We start from the raw sequence: 15619 nt of genomic DNA on the forward strand, positions 1-15619 counted from the left end.
TCTACAAGGGGAAAGGTGCCCCTCTGGACTGTGGCTCGTATCGAGCGATAAAGTTATTGGAGCATGGAATGAAGGTATTGGAAAGGGTGTTGGAGAGGAGGATAAGGAAGAAAGTGAAGGTTGACGAAATGCAGTTTGGATTTATGCCAGGAAGAGGAACGACAGACACGCTTTTTATTGTGAGGCAGTTGCAGGAGAAGTACATGGAGAAGAGGAAGAAGTTGTTTCTTGGGTTTGTTGATCTGGAGAAAGCATTCGATCGGGTTCCACGTGAAGTAGTGACATGGGCATTGAGGAAGTTAGAAGTGGAGGAATGGTTGATTAGAGTAGTGATGGCAATGTACAAAAGAGCTCGCACAGCTGTAAGGACAAAGGACGGGAACAGTGGTGAGTTTGAGGTGAAGGTGGGAGTGCATCAGGGTCGGTACTAAGTCCACTACTATTTGTAGCTGTGGTGGAGGTGCTGGCTCGGAATGTAAAGGAGGGTTTACCGTGGGAGTTGTTGTATGCAGATGATCTGGTGTTGATTGCAGAAAGTATGGATGGACTGAAGGAGAAGATGAACAAGTGGAAGGAATGTATGGAGACAAAAGGTCTGAAGGTGAATCTCGGAAAAACGAAGGTGATGGCAAGTGGTAAAGCATGTGGTGAAGTGGAAAGAACTGGGAAGTGGCCGTGTGCTGTGTGTAGGAAGGGTGTCGGAGTGAACTCCATTCAATGTACAATGTGCGCTGAGTGGGTTCATCAAAAATGTAGTGGTTTGAGAGGGTCATTAACCAGTGTGGCAGCTGCATTCAAGTGTAAGGTGTGCACAGAGGGAGCTGCAGATGGAGGAAATGTTGAGTTGGATCTTGGAGACGGCGTGAAGCTGGAAGGTGTGAAAACATTTTGCTACCTCGGAGACATGCTGAATGGAGAAGGTGGATCAGATTCGGCAATGGTTTCTCAAGTGAGATGTGCATGGAAGAAGTTTCGGGAACTGAGTGTCGTGCTGATGAGGAGGGGAGTGTCATTGAAGCTGAAGGGAAAGGTGTATGCTGAATGTGTGAGAAGTGTTATGATTTATGGGAGCGAGACATGGGTAATGAACGTAGAGCAGCAACGAAGGCTGTGGAAAGGGTGGAAATGCGAATGGTTCGGTGGATGTGTGGAGTGAGAGAGAGGAAGACAAATGATGAATTGCGAAAGATGATGGGAATAGAGCCTGTGATGGATGCTGTGAAGAGAAACAGTTTGAGATGGTTTGGTCATGTGTTGAGGAAGGATGAAAGTGACTGGTTGAGAAGAGTGATGGAAATGAATGTAGAAGGAAGTAGAGGACGGGGAAGACCGAGAAAGACTTGGCTAAAGATGGTTGAAGAAGAAATGCGGGCAAGGGGGTTAACAAGGGGAGATGCAGAAAATAGGGCAAAATGGAGAAGATTGTCATGGGGCCCGCCAGGCTATCCCCCGTTCTAGCGGGAAAAATGGCCTTAAAAAACGATCATTCATTCATTCATTTATTCATTCAAATGTAATAGAGAGTATACTTAAGCTGTCTAATTCTGTGAAATGCATGATAATTATCTTATAAGCCTGCCCTGACCTCTTGCATGAAGTTGAGGGCATTCACTTATTTGGCAGGTTAGCAGGAATAGATAGTCAAGATTGCCCCCCCCCCCCCCACCTAAAGAAATACCAGTTTGACATTTGCCAGAGAACTGGAGATGGGGGAATGAACTTGTAGATGAGGGAAAGTAGACCCTTATGGAAAGTATTGCAGGCCTCATTGCCTCCACTTCCGAAAGTGGACGGAAATTGCGTTTTCCCCACTGTCTGGTTGTCTGTGAGCAGTGTGTCTCAAAATGTTGTGGACAGATTATGACGAAACCTGGTGGTTGAGTTGGGTAGTTGACAAGAACAAGCTGATTATATTTTGGTTAAGGTCCGGATCCCGATTCGGCCAACAGGGGAATACAAAATGTAAACTGTTCAGGCTGGTGGAGGTATGGGCTCTACCGAGTGCCCTTCTAGTTAGTCCACCTCCCACGCAGCAGGAAACGGGATTTTGCAATCACTTCTGTGCCTCTCTGTCTGGGCCATAACGTTTTTTTTACCTTTTGACATCAAATTTTCAACAAAGACTTATTAGCAGAATATGGAGAAGATAAATTAATAATTTGGTCAAAAGGTCAAAGGTTGTCACATAAAATCGTCAATTTTCATCCAATTTAGCTTAAATTATAAGAATTTGCATATTGGGTTACAGAATTGGTACGCCAGTAAAAAAAAGTTAGAAGCTGATTGTCTTTTTAGATCAAAAGGTCAAAGGTCAAGGTTGCATAAAAACACCAATTTCCATTGGATTACCTGATATTTAATGAATATTGGGTCATTTAATTGGTTCACCAATTAAAAGGAGAAGGCGATTGTTTTTTAGTTCGCAACGTCACTGTGACGTTAGCTGAGGACATAATATGTGATGTAACTTGAGCTGTTATATGACATCGTTTAATGCCTCATTTCGCCAACCTCAAGAAGACAGGCTGTGTCAACCCACCTGGTGTTAATTCAATGGCATGACAGGGGCTCAAAGTCAAGACCCTAAGATCTCAAGCCAGCCACCTTAACCGTTAAGCGAACACCAGGCTCAAGGAAATAGATGACCCGTCTTAACAGATCACATATTGTACACCGGGCTAATTTGCTTTGCCAGATAGAAAGATTTAGTGACATCTTGGAAGTTCTTGAAAGAACTTTGAAACATTATTAGCCAGATCTAGTTTCACCATCAAACCATCTGAGGTTCTCAGATCAGCAGATTTAGGCGCAAGATGGATTTCCAGGATTTTTTTTTAAATCAAAATTTCTTGGATCTTGCATGGAGAAAGAGAGAGAGGAGTAAAATATTTGGTGAGATCCGTGTTAGAAATCACTTACTAGATGAGACTGGCAGCTTTGCAGAAGGCTTCAACTGCATTAGATGTTTGGCTGTTGCAGCCACTTGGCAGGGTAATATCTGAAATCACCACAGAGCCCAAATATAAATTTTGGATGTTGTGTTTAGGCCCAGAGGTGTCCATGTCAGTGTGTCGCAGAATAATGTACAAAATTAAATGTAGATTTTGCGGTGTGAATACAGTGGTAAGTGTTTCAAGTACTGTAAGTACATATTTCTATGTTGCTTCAACAGTCATCCAATCAACATCTATGTTTTTAACTATTCATTTATTATTAATATATTGTACTCTGCAATAATTAATATTTGACAATATTATGACTTGCTCTTGGACCATTCAGAAACAAAACAAGTTTACATAAACATTGATGACTGTGCTTATGATAATTTTTGCAATGCTATTTACATTTTCACTGTCACCAAATGTTTGTAGTGTAGATTTTGGCTCTCGGCAAAAGTTTGTGACCAACACCTGGGTGCCAAACAAAAATTAGCATAGCAGCCCAGGTGAAGGCATCTCATTTTTTTTTTTTAATCTCTTCTGCAGTTCTTGGTTTGTTAACAAAAAAATTCAGAATAAATCCAATGAGGCCTGCAATACTTCTGCAGTCCTAATTTAAAACTAGCTGAAACTCATGAAATTTAAAAAATCAGAAATGTGCCCATGTTGCTTTCCTATCCAAGAATTTTCCAATGAAGTTTTGGTAGGACCCATGTAGCAAGTGCTGGTGTGGCACATGGCTTAATCGTCACCTTTCCAGGTAAGATGTGCAAAAATACATACTCCCTAAAGGACGGCATCTCAGTTCACTTTCTGGTAGAAATTAACTCCACGCTGATGACATTCTGTGAGTCAGAAACGTGTCTGTGGATTGATTTTTTGGTTGTTAAATGTTTTTCCCCATCAGGTGGAGGGCAGAAATGAGATATTGATTGTGTTTAATTACATATAGATACATTAAATTATACATCAGATATAGATTACATTTACATATAGATACATTAAATTAAAAATTATATGTAGATCACGCTGAATTAGATGAATATACATTAAATTAGAAATTAGATATAAATTACATTAAATTACATATAGATAGATAAAATTTAAAATCTGATATAAATTATGTTTAATTAGATATAGATAAATTAAATGATAAATCAGATATAGATTACATTTACATATAGATACATAAAATTAGAAATTATATGTAGATCATGCTGAATTAGATAAAGATACATTAAATTAGAAATTAGATATAAATTACATTTAATTACATATAGATAGATAAAATTAAAAATCTGATATAAATTATGTTTAATTAGATATACAACAACAACAACAACAACATGCATTTTAAGGCCATTTTCCCTGCTAGAGCGGGGGTTAGCCTTGCGGTCCCCATGACAATCTCCTCCATTTTGCCCTATTTTCTGCATCCCTCCTTGTTAACCCCCTTGCCCGCATTTCTTCTTCCACCATCTTTAGCCAAGTCTTTCTTGGTCTTCCCCATCCTCTACTTCCTTCTACATTCATTTCCATCACTCTTCTCAACCAGTCACTTTCATCCTTCCTCAACACATGACCAAACCATCTCAAACTGTTTCTCTTCACAGCATCCATCACAGGCTCTATTCCCATCATCTTTTGCAATTCATCATTTGTCTTCCTCTCTCTCAACGATTCTCCACACATCCACCGAACCATTCACATTTCCACCCTTTCCAGCCTTCGTTGCTGCTCTACTTTCATTACCCATGTCTCACTCCCGTAAATCATAACACTTCTCACACATGCAGCATACACCTTTCCCTTCAGCTTCAACGACACTCCTCTCCTCATCAGCATGCCACTCAGTTCCCGAAACTTCTTCCATGCATATATCTCTCTAGCAACCGTTGCCGAGTCTGATCCACCTTCTCCATTCAGCATGTCTCCGAGGTAGCAAAATGTTTTCACACCTTCCAGCTGCACGCCGTCCTCAAGGTCCAACTCAACATTTCCTCCATCTGCAGTTCCCTCTGTGCACACCTTACATTTGAATGTAGCTGCCACACTGGTTAATGACCCTCTCAGACCACTGCATTTTTGATGAACCCACTCAGCGCACATTGTACATTGAATGGAGTTCACTCCGCCACCCTTCCTGCACACAGCACATGGCCACTTCCCAGTTCTTTCAACCTCACCACATGCTTTACCACTTCCCATCACCTTCGTCTTTCCGATATTCACGTTCAGACCTTTTGTCTCCATACATTCCTTCCACTTGTTCATCTTTTCCTTCAGTCCATCCATACTTTTCGCAATCAACACCAGATCATCTGCATACATCAACTCCCACGGTAAATCCTCCTTTACGTTCTGAGCCAGCACCTCCATCACAGCTACAAATAGTAGTGGCCTTAGTACCATCCCCTGATGCACTCCCACCTTCACCTCAAACTCGCCACTGTTCCCGTCCTTCGTCCTTACAGCTGTGCGCGCTCTTTTGTACATTGCCATCACTACTCTGATCAACCATTCCTCCACTCCTAACTTCCTCAATGCCCATGTCAATATTTCGCGTGGAGCCCTATCGAGTGCTTTCTCCAGATCAACAAACCCAAGAAACAACTTCTTCCTCTTCTCCATGTACTTCTCCTGCAACTGCCTCACAATAAAGAGCGCGTCTGTCGTTCCTCATCCTGGCAAAAATCCAAACTGCATTTCATCGATCTTCACCTTCTTCCTTATCCTCCTCTCCAACACCCTTTCCAATACCTTCCTTCATTCCATGCTCCAATAACTTTATCGCTCGGTACGAGCCACACTCCACAGGGTCACCTTTCCCCTTGTATAGAGGGACGAGGGTACTCAGTTCCCAATCCACTGGAATGCGGCCTTCTTTCACCACCAGATTACAGATCTCTGTCATTCTCTGCACACCCCAACTTCCTGCTGCCTTCAACATATCTCTCACAACTCCCATCAGCCCTCCCGCTTTTCTACTCTTCATTGCTTTTATCGCTTCCTCAACTTCCTTCTCAGTTATCTTCTCTGCCGGTCCTAAAACCGGGTTACTCTCTATGTTGCCATCCCATTCATTCTCTGTATTCAACAGCATTTCCATATATCTTTTCCATCTTCCTTTAATTCCATCTGGGTCCACAACGATTTATCCCACTTCATCCTTCAAGCAAGTCCTCTAAATGGCCTCTAAAGGTGGTTTTTTATCCTTCAAGCAAGTCACCCCCATCACATCACACCTCTCTTTCGCTATCTGCTTTGCAAACCTGAATACCGCTCTCTGACCCTCTTCCGAATCCAAGCGTTCTCCGAACATTTTCCTACATGCCTCCTGTGCCTTTGCTACCTCTTTCTTTGCAGCCTTCTTGGCTGCCTTATAACTTTCATGCTCTGCTTTTTCTGCTCCTGTACCCTTTGCCTTCTGCCACTCCTTCAACTTCCTCCTCTTCTCGACAATCCTCTTTCCAACTTCATCATCCCACCACCATGTTTCTGAGTGCCTCGGTGGTCCTTTTGTCCATTCACATACCTCACCAATGGCTCCCAACAAACTATCTTTTATTGACATCCAACCACTTTCAAGCTCAACCACATCATCCTCTACCCTACTCAGCCTCTCTTTTAATGCCTCCTTTACTGTCACCTCTTTCAACCTCCACACCTTCATTCTCGGTTGGTACTTCACCTGCCAAGCTCTCCTCGCACCTTTCACCCTTATGTCGCAGACAACCAAGTGGTGCTGTAAAACAGCCTCCTCCCCCGGGATCACCTTTGTGTCCCAGAGGTGCCCCCTATCTCGCCTATGCACCAATCAGGTAGTCAACGGTTGTCGTCGACCCACCTGACGTGTATGTAACAAGCTTATTATCCTCTTTCTGGAACTGAGTATTACAAATCAACAAATCATCTCGATCAGCAAACTCCAAAATCCTTTCACCTTCTCCATTTCTCACACCATATCCGTAACCCCCATGAACTCCCTCAAAACCGTCCATACTCCTTCCCACATGTCCATTTAGGTCTCCTCCTACCACAACAACTTCCTCATCTTTCACGTTTTTCATCAGCTTCTCTATCGCACACCAGAACTTGTCCTTCTCTTCATCGCTCCGACCAATCTGCGGAGCATATCCTGAGATGACGTTCACCAAGAGCTTTCCAATCATCATTTTCACCATCATCAACCTATCACTCACTCTAGTCACACTCACCACACTGTCTACAAACTCCTCAGAAAACAGGACACCAACACCATTCACGCCCTCCGGGCACCCTTGCCACCCAAACTTGTATTTCTGTCCCTGCCTACCCTTCACCATTCTCACACCACTTCCCTTCCATCTCGGCTCTTGCACACAACATATGTCCACTCTTCTTCTGATCAATACTTCCACCACTTCTCCTGATCTCCCTGTCATTGTCCCTACATTCCATGTCCCAAACCTCAGAAACCCATCTCCACTTCGGGCTGTACCCTGCCCATATGTAGTTGTAATTGTCATGGTTCTCTTTTTGAGGCAATGTTTTTATGGCCGGATGCCCTTCCTGACGCCAACCCTCTTAGTCGCCTCTTATGACACGCAGGGATACGGTGTACCTATTCTAAACCAGGGTACACACCGGGTAATTACATTTAGAAATTACATTTAGATTACATTAGATGGAGATGCATTAAATTAGATAGTATATATAGATTCTATTTAATTTCATAGATATACATTAAATTAGAAATCAGATATAGATGACATTTACATATAGATACATTCAATTAGAAATTATATGTAGATCATGCTGAATTAGATAAAGATACATTAAATTCGAAATTATATATAAATTACATTTAATTACATGAAGATAGATTAAATTATAAATCAGATATAGATTTCATTTAATTAGATATAGGTACATTACATTAGAAATGAGATATAGATTACATTGAATTGCATATAGATACATTAAATTTATCAATTAGATATAAATCTTATTATAATGGAGCAAACGTACAGGTATATGGTTATGTATGTATATTTGTGTCCAAAACGTCTTCGTCTTCAGATTTTTAAAAACAAATTCCATCATGTCGTTTATATATATATATACACAAATAATTAAGTTAAGCACCCCCCCCGTTTTTTTACAACCTCGCACATTACAAGTTTGTTGTCGTCAAAACAGTGTAATATACCCATGATATTGCTATATTTTCTGGAGAAGTGATATTATGGTCACATAAAAACATAACAATCATGCCGTTTTCAATATTTTATTCTGAATAATTTAAGGTGAAATTTTTTGGGAATTTTAGGCATATTTTCACCTCAATTTAAGTATGGAGCTATAGGTCCATCACGGACAGTGTGGATGACGTTTATGTTTTCTAACGTACAGTCATTGTTCTGAGAAGACCTCTAGCGATCTTTGCGTCAATAACGTGTGTAGGACCCACGTGATCGGATCACTGACTCAACCCTACGTCTCATAGACCCTGTAAGCCGTCGTATGCGTTGCTGTGGCAGGTTGTTCCATTCCCGATGTAATGCACGTTCCAATTCATCCAGATTGGCTATTGGAGGGACCATCTTCGCAATTTGTCGTCCCAACATGTCCCAAACGTGCTCGAGGGGGTTCAACCTGCCACAGCAACGCATACGACGGCTTACAGGGTCTATGAGACGTAGGGTTGAGTCAGTGATCCGATCACGTGGGTCCTACACACGTTATTGACGCAAAGATCGCTAGAGGTCTTCTCAGAACAATGACTGTACGTTAGAAAACATAAACGTCATCCACACTGTCCGTGATGGACCTATAGCTCCATACTTAAATTGAGGTGAAAATATGCCTAAAATTCCCAAAAATTTTCACCTTAAATTATTCAGAATAAAATATTGAAAACGGCATGATTGTTATGTTTTTATGTGACCATAATATCACTTCTCCAGAAAATATAGCAATATCATGGGTATATTACACTGTTTTGACGACAACAAACTTGTAATGTGCGAGGTTGTAAAAAAACGGGGGGGGGGGTGCTTAACTTAATTCTTTGTGTATATATATATATATATAGCTAACTTAAGAAACACATTCATGACTTACCTGTATTCATCATCACTCGTTCTTTTTGTTACTATGACCTGATTAATTGAGATGGAGATCGGGATATGGGCAAAATAAATATATACGACGTAAATACCCAGCCGTAAGTCCAAGGTAAGCAGTGTATTGGGGGCACGTCTGCTCTGAGGCTGGAAGTTCAACTTTCCCATCCAGTTTTTGATAAATTTGTGTTGACTATCAAATTCCACCATGTTCTTTATTATAGTAACAAATTAAAAAAAAAAATCCCCTTTCACATTATGGGGTATTATGAGTTGTGACAAAAATACATGGAGTGATCAGTGACAAAAATCTCAATTCAAACCATTTTAAATTCAGTCTGTAACACAATAAAATGTGAAAAAGGTCAAGGAGGAGGGGCAGTGAATACTTTCTGAAGATACTGAATGTAAACACAATAATTTTCAGATATTAGTGTGTGTGACTCAATTTTTTTGTTTGCACTTCCCTTGTGCCTTTTGTCTTTACATCGGACATGTTATTATCTTTTATGAAAAAAATCTCTATGGCCTTGTATCTTTAACGTACTTTTTACACAGATAAACTTCCCATCATAAAAGATCGGGGTACACTTCGTGGGACTTTTTTACGATCCCGGCTATTGAAGGGACCTCTGGGCCTTGGCTTTACCATCGTGGGAGGAGATCGGCCTGAAGAGCTCCTCCAAATCAAGGGCCTCATCCCAGAGAGTGCGGCAGCTGCTGAAGGGCTCATAGAGACTGGTGATTTAAACCTTGTTACTACTATGACCATGAAACAATCAAACTGCTTGTACAGTTTAACTTCTTAAAGTATTGGATTTAGCTTTGGTTGAAATGCAAATTAACACACACTGACTCGAGTTATATAACAAGCATACTTTCACAACAGTAATGATTGTCACATTTTTCAGAATAAATCCGCGTTTATATTTTGTTAATTTAAGTATTTTGCCTGAGTACATAGTGGCACAAGTTAACTCTGATCAAAGTTTCAAACTTTGACAGATCTGTATATTACTTGAATATAGGCAGAAATACGAAAACACATTGCTTTGAATAAGCCATTAATTTGTAATTGGGTCGCTGACATTTGTGTTGACTTACGGAATATCCCTCAACTTTGAATTTCTACTTGCCAGTCAGTCCAAACGGCCAATATAGAATCTTGGAATCACAACCAGCTAAAGCAACAACGTTGGGCCAACGTTTGCCCAACGTTGGACCCATCATTGGCCCAATGTTGTTAACTGGGTAAGTGCCTGCAAGTATACGCATTATAAAGCAGTGCATTTAGAAATGGTGTGAAACCGATCTCCAAGGATATAGATTTATAGGGTTGTATCAAGTCGATACAATAAGATGTGTGTGCTATTATTTCATTTGCTCCAGATTTATGATTTATGCTGCTAAAACCTGTTCGTGAAAGACTTGAGCCAAAACTTTCCCATCCGACCCCACAATAAGGTGGGGTTCATTGGTGCTGCTAAAGAAGCTTTAGTATTCGTAGACACCGCTCGTAGGATGTCTGCTTTTTCTTTTATGTAAATTCGCCCAACACAAAGCCAAAGGCCACTCAAGGTGGGGGCTGCACAAAGGAAAGTATATAAAAGATTTTCATTGAATTCGAGGAAGACCGAGAAGGCCTGCTTGGTCAAAAGCTTGTCAGAAAAGTAAAACATCGATCGTCTTGAAGCTACGCCCGCTACTTATTTAATTTCTTCCGATTATTAATTAATGCAAATGAGGCACCCTGCTCATATTGTGGAGTTTCCGCTATTTCTCAAAGTTTTATATATATATATATATATATTGTTACGTTTGTGGGGGTAGGAGACGAAATACATTTGTGAAGTCAGGAATGTATAGTTTAGAATGGACTGTATGCCACGAAGAGAAGAAGTATTTCTGTATTAAGTAGGCCGATTGTGTGGGTAAGAGCGTTTGCATGTCGCCATCCTCTTGGTAAGTGTGACGTAACGCGCACGTTCGGACCCGGAAACAGAATGATGACGTGGCGCGTTACGTCACGGCTTACCAAGAGGATATCACAATCGATATGCTCTACCTTTACGTTTTTCATTCAGTGTGAAAAACAAACAAACCAATTGTTAAAATGATTATCAAATATCGAACGCATCGGCGTTACTGGTCTTCCAACGACACAGTACTTATAGGCCCGGCAGAAGGATCATGTTATTACCCAACCCTTGTGGGGTATATTGATCACAGTAGATCTTCGCTCAGTTCTGTGAGTAAAACTTACCTCACAGATGTCGGGATTCCTCCAAATTTCTTTGTTTAATGTTATAAGCGGCATTAGCGACTATTTAAAAAGCTAATAATATGTTTATGGTTTATAATATTTTACAGGCCCGTCTTCGCCGCTGTTAGACTTCCTGTCTTGTTATCCTCTTGGTAAGCCGTGACGTAACGCGCCGCATCATAATTCTGTTTCCGGGTCCAAACGCGCGTGTTATGTCACGGCTTACCAAGAGGATAAGGAGGGTGGTTTTGTGCCAGTTAAATAGGGCTTATGGTTAATAATCCCCAGTGACACCTCCTGTAACTTTCCCTTTGTTCTTATAAATTTCACTCGGCAAGCCATGCAATCAGCACATTGCTACAACAACACCAACAAGCCCAACAGAAACCCAGCACATTTTCCAATCGCCAAGTAAACCCCGACGTCATCAGAACATTCCCGAACAGAGATTAGATTCCGCCCCTGACGACTCGTGATGGGGAGGCCACGCCTCGACCTTCGTCATTGGGCGTCAAGCAAGGCCGTGAGGCCCCGCCCCAAGGACAACGATTGGTCATGGCCATGGGCTGATGTAATGGGACGTCAGGATTGGTCGGGGAGTGATGTCAGCGAGGGACAAAGGGGGGTTCTCCCTCGCTCTCTCTCGTTCTGGCTCTCGGCTCGAGTGGGTGCTGTTGTCTTGGGTGCGCTGGTGAGGAGACGTGTCGGATTTTTGGAACTTTTGCAACGTTGGAGGAGGGGGTGTTGGTTGACGGTGGTGCTCTTCGGAGACGGGGGAGGTCGCGATGGAAACAAAGAAGTATCCTGCCTGCTTGCCTCACGCCGGCGGCTGGCTATGGGCGCAATTCCATGCCATCTTGTGCGCTTCCCATGTGGTGACTCTGGTTCGACGACCAGCAAGTCCTACCAGCCTTTTGAGGACGCAACGCTAAGTGCCGACCGGCTTGAAACAAAACCATTTATTTTTATTTCATCATTCCCTTGTTTGTAACCCTGGTGTTGGGCTAGCGGCTAGGGTGTCAGCTTAGGATCCAAGGATCCTGGGTTCGAATCCCGGTCGATCGCTGAATTAACGCCAGGGGGGTTGACTCAGCCTGTCATCCTTCCGAGGTCGGCTAATTGAGTACCAGTTCACTGGTAATTCCCTGCTTGTCGTTAAAGGCGGCAAAAAGGGTTGGCGTCAGGAAGGGCATCCGGCCGTAAAACATTGCTTCAAAAAGGGGACCGAAAAACAACAACTACCACGGTTCCCGAAAAAGGCCAACCCCCGCTTTGCGGGGAAAAATGGCCTCTAAAGGTGGTTTTTTTTTTTTTTTTAATTCCCTTGTTTGTATATGAGTCTGAATGGAGACGTCTCAATATCGGGATTAGTTTACTTTACCTTTCGTTTTTATTGTCTTTGCATTCATTTTCATTAAATCCTTTATTTTTGGCATTTCATACTTGTATTGTGAATTTTGCTTGTCTCATATTTGTGTTTGTGGGTCGAGTAATAACCCCCGTGGTGGCCGTCCGACTAGATAAGGCTTGGGGCCTCTCCCGCGCGCGCCAAAGATAATCCCGCCAAGTTTCAAAATATGCCTCGGAGTAAAGCAATGCTTGGCTATCTGCCACTCACGATCTTAATCACCGGCGACGCGACAATATATACATACAGTATCTATATATATACAAAACAGAAACAAGTAATGTATTTACAATCCTCTTTAACTGAGGTAGGTTATGATTTAGGTGGAAGCAGGATAGAGTTCTAAGGTGATGCAGTTTGTGAGGAAAAACCTTGAAGAGGACCGCATAGTCTTACTCCTTGGGACAAAGACAGTGTATAAATTGGAAGAAACTGCTAAACTCGTGGTATAACTAAGAGTATGCTCAGGTGGAACAACCTGAGGGACCCTGAGAGCACGTTCCGTGAAAATTTCTATCGAAAAGGCTCAGATAAGCAACAGAGTGGTGAACTGACAGAGGTTCCAGATGCCAACTCCTGTCCCATCAGATTGGCAAATTGTCTGCCTGTATGTCGCTCTCAAAATGTCTGCCTGTGCGCCTCTCACAGCTCAGTATCCAAACTCAGTTTTTGTCTCCAGAGCCCAACTGCCATCAAGTCTTTCCTAATTGAGGTATTTTTGAGCATCATGGATTTGTGATTGGCTTTGAGCTTTTATCTAAATTATTGTATAGTTTATTGTAGTGGGGCTCATTCTTCAATTATGTGAGGGTGAACCAAATAACCTGCCATTTTACTGATCAATTGTGAGTAATGAGTACCAACATGACTCAAAACGTCATATAAATCCCTCAGTATACTCATCGTATCATCATGTGAAAGGCTGCTCCAAAATGCTCCGTGTTTCTTTATTTAGCGTAAAACGTTTAACTTTACCAGCTTTGTTGTCTGTTGCTTTCTGAGCTTGTAGACGATAGAATAATTTACATTTTGTAGTTTTAGGAGTGAAAACCCCGTGAGTTACATTGCTCTAGTGTCTAAGCGTCATTGAGGAGCTTATCTAAGGCTCCTGGCATTTTTTCTTCAGTTCTAGGGCTTCATGGTTCAATTATTGTATAAACTGTTGTTTACAGGAGACGTGATTGTGCAAATCGATGATCACGTTGTTTTGGGATATACTCACGTTGAGGTTGTGGAGCTATTGAAGAGCATCCCTATTGGACATCACGTCCGGCTGGAGCTCTGTCGGGGCTACCCTTTGCTGGATGACTGTGACGATCCAAACACAAAACTTATCAAGTCTGTGGCTATCAGCAACCAGTCGATGGAGGAAAATGGGCATTGGAGCTCCGAATCCAGCTTGTCTGAACGCAGCCTGAAGACAGGAAGCCAGCAGGTGCATTTTTGCTATCTTTATACATACCTTTTGCATATTGTCATTTTTTTTTTTTTTACTTGATTTTCCTTAGGATCATAAAAATGTGAAGGAAGGAAGTGCTGACCTGTCAACCTGATGTGCGAAGTAAGCCCGTGTGACCCATTCGGCAGGCTCTGTTATCACACGTTGAGCTTATGACTATACGCGCTCTCAAGGGGGCATCTGGATTCGGGTTCACAATCGCTGACGGACCAAAGGGCCAATACGTGCGTGGTGTGACGGATCGGCAGCGGTGTCCAGGCCTATGTGTGGGCGACATCTTGCTGGAGCTCGACCGTGAACCCCTTGGTGACCTCAGCCACGCACAGGTCGTGCACCTGCTTAAGGGCTTCTCCGTCGGTGCACAGGTCACCCTTCTTATTCGGCGAACAGGTTAGTCGCTCGGGTTTCATTTGGTGCACTTGTTCCAGCAAATATATGGTGTTTTCTGGAATTATCCTGGGAATTTTCATTTGGTCTCATATAGCTGGAATTATCCTGGAAATTTTCATTTGGTCTCATACAGCTGGAATTATCCTGGGAATTTTCATTTGGTCTCATATAGCTGGAATTATCTTGGGAATTTTCATTTGGTCTCATATAGCTGCAATTATCCTGGGAATTTTCATTTGGTCTCATATAGCTGGAATTATCCTGGAAATTTTCATTTGGTTTCATATAGCTGGAATTATCCTGGAAATTTTCATTTGGTCTCATATAGCTGGAATTATCCTGGGAATTTTCATTTGGTCTCATATAGCTGGAATTATCATGGGAATTTTCATTTGGACTCATATAGCTGGAATTATCCTGGGAATTTTCATTTGGACTCGTATAGCTGGAATTATCATGGGAATTTTCATTTGGTCTCATATAGCTGGAATTATCCTGGGAATTTTCATTTGGTCTCATATAGCTGGAATTATCATGGGAATTTTCATTTGGACTCGCATAGCTGGAATTATCCTTGGAATTTTCATTTGGTCTCATATAGCTGGAATTATCATGGGAATTTTCATTTGGACTCGTATAGCTGGAATTATCCTGGGAATTTTCATTTGGACTCGTATAGCTGGAATTATCATGGGAATATTCATTTGGTCTCATTTAGCTGGAATTATCATGGGAATTTTCATTTGGTCTCATATAGCTGGAATTATCATGGGAATTTTCATTTGGATTCGTATAGCTGGAATTATCCAGGGAATTTTCATTTGGACTCGTATAGCTGGAATTATGATGGGAATTTTCATTTGGTCTCATTTAGCTGGAATTATCCTGGGAATTTTCATTTGGTCTCATATAGCTGGAATTATCCTGGGAATTTTTATTTGATCTCATATAGATGGAATAATCCTGGGTGCAGAATCTCAAAGCAAACTGCAGTGCAATCTATCACCTGCCTATTTTATCACAAACATCAAGCTATTGGTTTAAAACTTTGTA

General features: G+C 41.8%; 1 protein-coding gene across 4 annotated transcripts in view; it reads left to right on the forward strand.

The window, feature by feature from the left end:
* LOC137438178 (membrane-associated guanylate kinase, WW and PDZ domain-containing protein 1-like) overlaps nucleotides 1–15619 on the forward strand; it is a 139032-nt gene that overhangs the window by 53358 nt on the left and 70055 nt on the right. For all 4 annotated transcript variants that reach the window (XM_068133189.2, XM_068133190.2, XM_078766506.1 and 1 more), the window contains 3 exons: nucleotides 9605–9787; nucleotides 13890–14152; nucleotides 14305–14566. In XM_068133189.2, coding sequence (XP_067989290.2) covers nucleotides 9605–9787; nucleotides 13890–14152; nucleotides 14305–14566 — 708 coding nt within the window. The remainder of the gene's footprint in view (nucleotides 1–9604; nucleotides 9788–13889; nucleotides 14153–14304; nucleotides 14567–15619) is intronic.

Source organism: Myxine glutinosa, chromosome 12 (genome assembly GCF_964187855.1).
Source record: "Myxine glutinosa chromosome 12, kmMyxGlut1.1, whole genome shotgun sequence".
In the NCBI taxonomy this organism is placed as follows: Eukaryota; Metazoa; Chordata; class Myxini; order Myxiniformes; family Myxinidae; genus Myxine; species Myxine glutinosa.